General features: G+C 39.3%; 1 protein-coding gene across 1 annotated transcript; it reads left to right on the forward strand.

Annotated features, from left to right (window-relative positions):
* Positions 1–4,800: 4,800 nt before the first annotated feature.
* LYZ (lysozyme) lies at positions 4,801–10,667 on the forward strand. The gene is made up of 4 exons (XM_002823504.5): positions 4,801–4,967; positions 6,547–6,711; positions 8,645–8,723; positions 9,573–10,667. Exons 1-4 carry the CDS (start codon positions 4,832–4,834, stop codon positions 9,637–9,639), a joined length of 447 nt encoding a protein of 148 aa, XP_002823550.1. The 5' UTR covers positions 4,801–4,831; the 3' UTR covers positions 9,640–10,667.

A 10,667-nucleotide genomic window follows, 5' to 3' on the forward strand; every position in this document is an offset into this window, starting at 1 on the left:
CTGAGCAGAAAATCTGTAAGCCAGCGTACGTCTCACCACAGGCAATTGATCAAGACTGGCCATTTCACTGTGGGCCCCAAATATTAATATCTATAGGTCTTTTCTCCTGGTTCAGACATTTACTCCAGAGAGGATCCTATTGGCTCCTGCCTGGGAGGTGGTTTTGGCAGCCAGACATTAAGGAGCTCAGTTCAGGCAGGTTGAGAGCTGGGTGACTGGCTTACTGCTCAGAATGCAGATTTGTATTTAATGCCCCTATTTTCATTATGGCATTATCCCCTGTCTTTAGTCATGCCTTGAGTCCTAAGTCCAGAGTCTCTGGTTCATCCTCTCCAAAGAGTGATCTTCTCATCCTTCTTCTAGGGTTGGGAAAAGACACCAACCTGGTTTCCTGGTCTGGGGGAGAAAATCTGGGGCTTAACTGTTCCGTATGCAGATTTCCAACCTGTCTTCCTGTTTATAGCACTGCCGTGCAGTCCTGCCTTCAGAATTACTGAGTTTTTTTCCAGGATCTAGGGCACAAACTAGTTTGCTTTGTATTGATTTCCCTTTTTCCAGGCACTCAGGTGTCAGCTTTCTCCATTATCCTAAGTTAATTACTACTCAACCGCTCTGTATTATAGACTTTTATTGACATTTCTCATCTATTATCATCTCTTCTGCCTTTCCTTTGCCCTTATTGGTTTATACCTTTTCAAACTCCTTTTGTTGATACTTTAATGGAATTTGGAAAGTGAACGGAGAGAAACCTGTGTGCCCAACCCACCACTTTCAACAGAAGGCCTAGTGGCTTATGCTTGTAATCCCAGCACTTTGGGAGGCCAAGACAGGAGGATTGCTTGAGCCCAGGAATTCAAGACCAGCCTTGGCAACATAGCGAGACTCTGTCTCTACAAAAAATGAAAAATTAGCTGTGTGTGGTGGTACATGCCTGTAGGTGGGAGGATCACCTGAGCCTGAGAAATCAAAGCTGAAAAAACAGATTGCACTGCTTCACTCCAGTCCGGGCAACAGAGTGAGACCCTGTGATATAGTTTGGTTATTTGTGCCCATCCAAATCTCCTGTTGAATTATAATCCCCAGTGTTGGAGGTGGGGCCTGGTGGGAGGTGTTTGGGTCATGGGCGCAGATCCATCGTGGCTTGGTGCTATCCTGGTGATAATGAGTGAGTTCTCACGAGATCTCGTTGTTGTAAAGTGTGGCACCCCCCCAACCCCTGGCAACTCTCTTGCTCCTGCTCCACCACGTGAAATACCTGTTCCTCCTTCACCTTCCTCCATAATTGTAAGCTCCCTGAGGCCTCTCCAGAAGCAGATGCTGATGCCATGCTTCCTGAACAGCCTGCAGAACCATGAGCCAATTAAATCTCTTTTCTTATAAATTTTCCAGTGTCAGGTATTTCTTTATAGCAACACAAGAATGGCCTAACAGAGCTGCGTGCAGTGGCTCCTGCTTGTAATCCAAGCATTTTGGGAGGCTGAGGCAGGAGGATTGCTTAAGTCCAAGAGTTCAAGACCAGCCTGGGCAACACAGCAAGACTGTGTTTCTACTAAAAATTTAAAAAGTTGGCCAGGTGTGGTGGCACACACCTGTGGTCCCAGCTACTCGCCTGTGGTCCCAGCTACTTGGAAGGCTGAGGCAGGAGGATTGCTTGAGCCCAGGAGTTCATGCTGCAGTGAGCCAAGATTGTGCCCCTGCACTGTAGCCTGGGCAACAGAGAAAGACCCTGTCTCCAAAAAAACAAAACAAAACAAAACTGACCTAACACCCTATCTAAAAACAAAACAAAACAGAGGGCTATAGCACATTCTTTAGAATATCTTAAATTATGGCAAATCTTCATCTTTTCAGGATGGTTTTAGTTTTGGGGAATAGTCAAAAGTGTGAGAAACCCTTGGTCAAATTCCCTTTCCTAGGCCTGAAGCCCCCAACACTCACCATAAATAATTATTTTTCTCTATCTTGAGAAACAAATAAGTTGAGTAAATCATGACTATTGCCCATTGTAATACAACAAAGTAATCTAGGGTCTGTAAGCAACTTTCCTAAAAAGATAAAATGCATACATTGCATCAAAAAGAACACGCAGTACATACAAAATTTCTGAGGAAGAAAAATTATCTCTGCCCTCAAATCATGCTTACTTGTTATTTTATTTTTAAATAGATTGCTCATTAAACCTACCTCAAATGGAATGACAGGATTATAAATGGATGTTATAACTGTCCTTAACTTCTTCCCCAGGGGAGATAATTAAGGGGATCAAAAACACTTCTTCCCTTTGCAGTAGTCACATGATAACATGCTATCACTTTGGTTCAGGTTGGCAAGCAAATATTTGCTTGCTCCACTTCCAAGAAAGTATAAAGTCATAACTATTTAAACATTTGAAAACAAAAATTAATCTTATCAGCATAAGGCTGAAACCAGCATATGTAATAACTGGCTGTTCTTTAGTATTGAGTTGGGAATGGCATAAAGGGGACCAAAGACTAACTCTTTTTTTTCTTCTTTCTTTTTTTTTTTTTTATTTTTGAGACACAGTCTCACTCTAGTTGCCCAGGCTGGAGTGCAGTGGCACGATCTCAGCTAACTGCAGCCTCAACCTCCTGGATTCAAGTGATCCTCTGACCCTCAACCTCCCGAGTAGCTGGGACTACAAGCACATTTTTTTTTTTTTATTTTTATTTTTAGTAAAGGTAGGGTTTTGCCATGTTGCCCAGGCTGGTCTCCAACTCCTGGTCTCAAGCAATCCTCCTGCCTCAGCCTCCCATAGTGCTGGAAATACAGGCATGAGCCACTGCGCCCAGCCAACACTAACTCTTTTAATTGGTTTCTGTCTCTTTGGGTCCTGAAAATCTGTCTCACTATGTTTTATTATTATTATTATTATTATTATTATTTGAGACAGAGTCTCACTCTCTTGCCCAGGCTGGAGTGCAATGGCACAATCTCGGCTCACCGCAACCTCTGTCTCCTGGGTTCAAGCGATTCTCCTGCCTCAGCGTCCCAGGTAGCTGGGATTATAGGCACCCACCACCATGCCCAACTAATTTTTCTATTTTTAGTAGAGACGGGGTTTCACCATGCTGGCCAGGCTGGTCTCAAACTCCTGACCTCAGGTGATCCGCCCGCCTCGGCCTTTCAAAGTGCTGGGATTACAGGCATGAGCCACTGCAGCCGGCCATTTTTTTTTCTTTCTTTCTTTTTTTTTTTTTTTTTGAGACAGAGTCTCACTCTGTTGCCCAGGCTGGAGTGCAGTGGCGTGATCTCAGCTCACCACAACCTCCACCTCCCAGGTTCAAGTAATTCTCCTGCCTCAGCCTCCCAAGTAGCTGGAATTATAGGAGCACCACCACCCCCAGCTAATTTTGTATTTTTAGTAGAGATGGAGTTTCACCACGTTGGCCAGGCTGGTCTTGAACGCCTGACCTCAGGTGATCCACCCGCCTCAGCCTCCCAAAGTGCTGGGATTACAGGCATGAGCCACCGCACCTGGCCCTATTTATTATTGAAGAATCAAAATTAGGCCTAGCCTGAAAAATGAGATTTTTCTTGATTTTTGAACAGGGTCCTTGAACTGTCATTTAAAACCAAATCTGGTAATCTTTAGAGGCCATTGATGAAAAATAAGGGTAACTACAAAGTGATGGCACTTTGTGTGGCTCAGAATCTGTCCTCATAGGCAGATACAGAGGTGCAGTTCTTTTTGAGTTCTGGTAGCATTGTTTTAAAAGCTGTGCACAGCCTCCTGAGATTGCTATTTTCAAAGGTAGCATTTAGTTGGATATATGTTTGGGTAGGTTTTATTTTAAAAATGCTGTTGCTTTCTAATGACCCCTTGTGTTCTAATATGGAAATGGGAGGCAAAGTGTTGTGAAAAGTAGTTGGTAAAGTAGGCCAGATGTGGTGGCTCACACCTGTAATCCCAGCACTTTGGGAGGCCAAGGCGGGCGGATCACGAGGTCAAGAGATCCAGACCATCCTGGCCAACATGGTGAAACCCTGTCTCTACTAAAAATACAAAAATTAGCTGGGCATGGTGGCACGTGCCTGTAGTCCCAGCTACCTGGGAGGCTGAGGCAGGAGAATTGCTTGAACCCGGGAGGCAGAGGTTGCAATGAGCTGGGATTGCACCACTGCACTCCAGCCTGGCGACAGAGTAAGATTTTATCTCAAAAAAAAAAAAAAAAAAAAAGGTAGTTGGTAAAGTTGTTCCCATGAACCTTATTTATAATAGTAAAACACTGATTTATAATAATAAAAAATTTGCAATAGTAACGAAAGAGTCTAGAGTAAGAAACTAGCTGAGCAACGTGGTGTCACACTATACACCCATTAAGACAACAGGCACATGTGTCATGTCCATTTTGTGGAAAAGATATGTAAAATAATTTTAAGTAAAAAAGAAATATAAAAAAGTGAATGCATACAAAACAATTTCACAAAATTGAATGTTACTCAAAAATCACAGCTCATTTTAAGCTGTACAAAATAGTCATTTTTTCTTTATAATTGCTCAAATTCATAATCAAACAGAAGAAAGTTCCTGTCTTGGAAACAGTGCTACGCCCCAATTCTTCCAGAGCCAGTACTTTAAACAATTCCATTTCATTATTTTCCTGTAGACTAATTCTTAGGAAATCAATGTATCTCTCTTCAAGCATTAAAAAATCTCTTTAGAGTCAGTAGATCAATAGACAGTTTCTGTTTTCCACACAGCTGAAAGGGTGGAGCCCCCAAACCACAAGGGGAAGAAGGAAGTTAAAAGATGTTAAATACTGGGGCCAGCTCACCCTGGTCAGCCTAGCACTCTGACCTAGCAGTCAACATGAAGGCTCTCATTATTCTGGGGCTTGTCCTCCTTTCTGTTACAGTCCAGAGCAAGGTCTTTGAAAGGTGTGAGTTGGCCAGAACTCTGAAAAGATTGGGAATGGATGGCTACAGGGGAATCAGCCTAGCAAACTGTAAGTCTACTCTCCATACTTCCAGAGAATTAGCTACATATGGAACAGACACTAGGAGAGAAGGAAGAAGAAGAAGGGGCTTTGAGTGAATAGATGTTTTATTTCTTTGTGGGTTTGTATACTTACAATGGCTAAAAACATCAGTTTGGTTCTTTATAACCAGAGATACCTGATAAAGGAATAAGGGCATGGCAGGGGAAAATTCCATTCTAAGTAAAACAGGACCTGTTGTACTGTTCTAGTGCTAGGAAGTTTGCTGGGTGCCTGAGATTAAATGGCACATGTAAGCTGACTGAAAGATATATTTGAGGACCTGACAGAGCTCTCTCAAGTCCTTGGTATGTAACTCCAGTTATTTCCCATTTCGAACTTGGGCTCTGAGAGCCTAGAGTGATGCAGTATTTTTCTTGTCTTCAAGTCCCCTGCCGTGACGTGGGATTTTTTTTTTTTTTTTTTTTTTTTTTTAAGACAGTCTCACTCTGTGGCCCAGGCTGGAGTGCAGTGGCATGATCTCAGCTCACTGCAACCTCTGCCTTCTGGGCTCAAGTGATTCTCGTGCTTCAGCCTTCTGAGTAGCTGTGACTACAGGTGTGTACCACAGCACCCAGCTAATTTTTTGTATTTTCAGTAGAGATGGGGTTTCACCATGTTGGCCAGGCTGGTCTTGAACTCCTCGCCTCAAATGATCCGCCCACCTCAGCCTCCCAAAGTGGTAGGAATACAGGTGTGAACCACTGCACCCAGCCAACGTGGGATTTTTAACAGTGACGTTTTTAAAGAATATATTGAATTCCCTACACAAGGGCAGTAGGAACCTAGTTACCTTCAGTCACTCTTTGTTTAGGATCCCAGAAACTCAGCATGAAATGTTTTATTATTTTTATCTACTCTACTTGATTAACTATCTTTCATTTTCTCCCACACAATTCAAGATGTGCCATGAGGAAAAGTTATTTTACAGTTTAGTACATAGTTGTCAATGTAATAATCTCTGTAGTTTTCAGATTTAATTCAGACATTTCCCCTCAATAGCTATTTTTGAATGAATGAATGAAGGGATGAAATCACAGAATAGTCTTGTTTTCAAGATTCTAACTTGATATCCAAATTCACCTTTAGATTTTATAAGAAAATTTCTCTCTGCCAGAAAATCCTTATGATTTTCTGATTAAAAAAAGCGTTTTTCCATCAGCCTATGTATCTGCTATGAATTTACAAAATCTACTCAACAGCTCTGTTGATTATTCTGTTCTTGGCTGAATGTTGCCTGAGGGATGGGAGCACGGGAAGGGTAAAAGCAATGGAAGAAACATGTATTTTAATATTTTTAAAAGTATGTTATATTGTTCATTAGTGTTACAATGATTGCATTACAAATGTAATGCAATGATTTGCATTACAAAAGGATTCTCTTACAAGTCCCTTATCTTAACACTAATGTGCTAAGATATTTTATAAGTAAATCTTTATACTTATAAAACAAATCAGTAAAATAGAAGTAGCTAAGTAGAACTGATTTTGCTATAGAGTATAAGTCACTTAGTGTTGCTGTTTATTACTAAAAATAAGTTCTTTTCAGGGATGTGTTTGGCCAAATGGGAGAGTGGTTATAACACACGAGCTACAAACTACAATCCTGGAGACAGAAGCACTGATTATGGGATATTTCAGATCAATAGCCGCTACTGGTGTAATGATGGCAAAACCCCAGGAGCAGTTAATGCCTGTCATTTATCCTGCAGTGGTAAGACAAGCTAATATTTGACCAATCTGGTTATACTTACAAGAATTGAGATTCAATACAAATGAAAAAGCCTTGAAAGGTTCATGAGGGACCTAGAAAAACTACATCTCAACTTTCAGAAAGTCATTATTATTTTCCTCATAATTCCCTGAGTAAGAAATTAAAGAAGTGGTATCATAAAAGGTTGATGTTTTTTAATATACAGAAGTTTCTGGAATGACCTATTAATTTACTGTCAATGGCCTTACTGATGCTTTGTCCAGAACAATGCCATTGCTCCTGCTTACTTTGGGGAGGTTTAGGGATACTTTAGTTGTATTGTCCTTTTTCAATTGTTTTACTTTTTTTTTATGAAATGTTCTAAATGTATAGAAAATTAGAGACATTAGTATAATAAACAACCATATGCCCATTACGCACTTTAAAAATTGTTAACATTTTGCCATAGTTTCTTCTTCTATGTCTTTTTTTTTTTTTTTTTTTTTTGCTGAGAGTTTTTTGTTTTGTTTTGTTTTGTTTTGTTTTGAGACGGTCTCACTATCCCCCAGGCTGTAGTGCAGTGGCACCATCACAGCTCACTGCAGCCTCAAGTGATCATCCCACGACAGCCTCCCAAGTAGCTGGGACTACCGGTGTGCACCACCATGCCTGGCTCATTTTTGAAATTTTTAGTACAGGCAAATTCTGTGTTGCCCAGGCTGGTCTTGAACTCCTGAGCTCAAGCAATCTTCCCACCTCAGCCTCCTTAAGTGCTGGAATTCAGGCGTGAGCCACTGTACCTGGCTACTGCTGAGAGACTTTTAAGTGAATTAGGAACATGATGATATTCCATTTCTAAATTCTTTAGTTTACATCTTCAAAAAATACAGTTCCTGTAGAATTATTATTGTAAATAACAAATTAACTTAAGGATTTATTTATTTGGGGTGAAACAAATATTTTATTGAACTCATAAAAATAGAAATACCATGTGGAATCTTCAGTGTCAAAAATATTGCAGAAATCTTGCAAAGTTGATATTATTAAATTGTTAAATATTAAAATTCCCAATAGAGAACATTAATCTTATTTTTAAAATCCAGTTAATTAAAAAATTTATATTATATAATAATCTTTGGTCATTAAATAAAAATTAGAAAATACAAATAAGAAAAATAACACCCATAATCTTACTACCCAGAGGTTTATAACCATGGGTAAATTCTGGTATATATTCTTCCAGAATGTATATCAATCATGTGTATGAATGTTAAATCATATCATACACATATATACTCACATACAAACATGTAAATAATGTGGGCTTTTGCAAAAATTAAATTCTATTATACACACTGCTTTACAATTTGCTTCTTATCACACAAAATTATTTGCATGTCAGCAAATACAAATCGGTTTTTAATGATCTTTTGCTCCATTTTCCAGATGAGAAAAAAATACAAATCTGTATCATCATTTTAAAAGAATGACTAGAATTTTAATATATGAATATTCTATAATTTACTGATCCAACTGTTACTATTGAGCACTTAGGTTGTTTCCATTTTTCCCTCATAAATTGCTATGAATAGCTTTGTGTATACATCTTTGGGTGCATTTCTTATTTCTTTTGGATAAATTTTTAATAATAGAACTGCTGAGTAAAATATCACTAGGTGTTTTTTTACAGTGTCTAGTACAAAGAAGACCTTTAATCATTTCATTAATACTTCCAGCGCTTCCAATGACTTTGGTAAATGAAGAAAAAAATGCTTCATTTCATGCTGAATGGGAGAGAATGAAGACAGTTTTCCCCAACAATCACACATATATGGACTCATAGAAAATAATATCTTAGCATTCTTTCCACAGCCTAACAGAAAAAAGCTGGCTAAACCTAAATTTAAAATAAAATATCTATTCAAGTTTTTATTCCTTACCACCTGTCTTTCAGCTTTGCTGCAAGATAACATCGCTGATGCTGTAGCTTGTGCAAAGAGGGTTGTCCGTGATCCACAAGGCATTAGAGCATGGTATGTTTTAAGTGTTAAAAGGGAAAACTATTTTACTCTACTGTTGATACATACAACGAGAACAGACTTTTAAAGACCAAAGTATGCTAATGACACCTAAAAATTGCAGCTTTTGGCTTATGCTAAATGATGTATTACCTACATCCTTGAAGAAACAATCTACTTTAACTGATCCAGAATCTTACTCTTTTACTCCTCAATTTATTTTAGGGGATTTCTAGAGTTTTAAGATGCTTCACACTCTATCAGTTCCTTGTCATATTTTGAAATTCCTTTTAGAATAAGTAAATGTGGGCCGGGCACGGTGGCACACGCCTGTAATCCCAGCACTCTGGGAGACTGAGGCAGATGGATCACCTGAGGTCAGGAGTTCGAGACCAGCCTGCCTAGCATGGCAAAACCCCATCTCTACTAAAAATACAAAAAATTAGCTGGGTGTGGTGGCAGGTGCCTGTAATCCCAGCTCGGGAGGCTGAGGCAGGAGACTTGCTTGAACCCGGGAGGTGGAGGTTGCAGAGGACTGCACCACTGCACTTCAGCCTGGGCAACAGAGTGAGACTCTGTCTCAGATAAATAAATAAATAAATAATGTGGAATTCACTTTGCAGTTGCTGCTGTACAACGCACATTACTCAATCTTTATGTTCAGCATTCTATGTTCTACTGAGAAATTCGGGTAGGAGTGAAGTATTTTGTATACATATCTTCATTTAATAAATAGCAATAGCTGGGTCTATCTTACTATTTTATCTATTGATAAAATATTGTTTCCCCAAGGAGTGTGAAGTATGTATATTACAATGAAGATATGTTTTAACCTTTCACCATTTGCTTCATCTTTTTCTACAGGGTGGCATGGAGAAATCGTTGTCAAAACAGAGATGTCCGTCAGTATGTTCAAGGTTGTGGAGTATAACTCCAGAATTTTCCTTCTTCAGCTCATTTTGTCTCTTTCTCACATTAAGGGAGTAGTAATTAAGTGAAAGGTCACACTACCATTATTTCCCCTTCAAACAAATAATATTTTTACAGAAGCAGGAGCAAAATATGGCCTTTCTTCTAAGAGACATAATGTTCACTAATGTGGTTATTTTATATTAAGCCTACAACATTTTTCAGTTTGCAAATAGAACTAATACTGGTGAAAATTTATCTAAAACCTTGGTTATCAAATACATCTCCAGTACATTCAGTTCTTTTTTTTTTTTTTTTTTTTGAGACGGAGTCTCGCTCTGTCGCCCAGGCTGGAGTGCAATGGCGCAATCTTGGCTCACTGCAATCTCCACCTCCCAGGTTCATGCCATTCTCCTGCCTCAGCCTCCCGAGTAGTTGGGATTACGGGCGCCCGCCACCACGCCCGGCTAATTTTTTGTACTTTTAGTAGAGATGGGGTTTCACCGTGTTAGCCAGGATGGTCTCGATCTCCTGACCTTGTGATCCACCCACCTCGGCCTCCCAAAGTGCTGGGATTACAGGCGTGAGCCACCGCACCTGGCCACATTCAGTTCTTATCAAAGAAATAACCCAGACTTAATCTTGAATGATACGATTATGCCCAATATTAAGTAAAAAATATAAGAAAAGGTTATCTTAAATTGATCTTAGGCAAAATACCAGCTGATGAAGGCATCTGATGCCTTCATCTGTTCAGTCATCTCCAAAAACAGTAAAAATAACCACTTTTTGTTGGGCAATATGAAATTTTTAAAGGAGTAGAATACCAAATGATAGAAACAGACTGCCTGAGTTGAGAATTTTGATTTCTTAAAGTGTGTTTCTTTCTAAATTGCTGTTCCTTAATTTGATTAATTTAATTCATGTATTATGATTGAATCTGAGGCAGATGAGCTTATAAGTATTGAAATAATTACTAATTAATCACAAATGTGAAGTTATGCATGATGTAAAAAATACAAACATTCTAATTAAAGACTTTGCAACACA

Source organism: Pongo abelii, chromosome 10, assembly GCF_028885655.2.
Source record: "Pongo abelii isolate AG06213 chromosome 10, NHGRI_mPonAbe1-v2.0_pri, whole genome shotgun sequence".
NCBI lineage: Eukaryota > Metazoa > Chordata > Mammalia > Primates > Hominidae > Pongo > Pongo abelii.

Coding starts and splice junctions, on each gene's coding strand:
- LYZ (XM_002823504.5), top strand. CDS start 4,832: ATGAAGGCTCTCATTATTCTGGGGCTTGTCCTCCTTTCTGTTACAGTC. Junction 6,712..8,644: donor CTGTCATTTATCCTGCAGTG/GTAAGACAAGCT, acceptor CCTGTCTTTCAG/CTTTGCTGCAAGATAACATC. Junction 8,724..9,572: donor CCACAAGGCATTAGAGCATG/GTATGTTTTAAG, acceptor CTTTTTCTACAG/GGTGGCATGGAGAAATCGTT.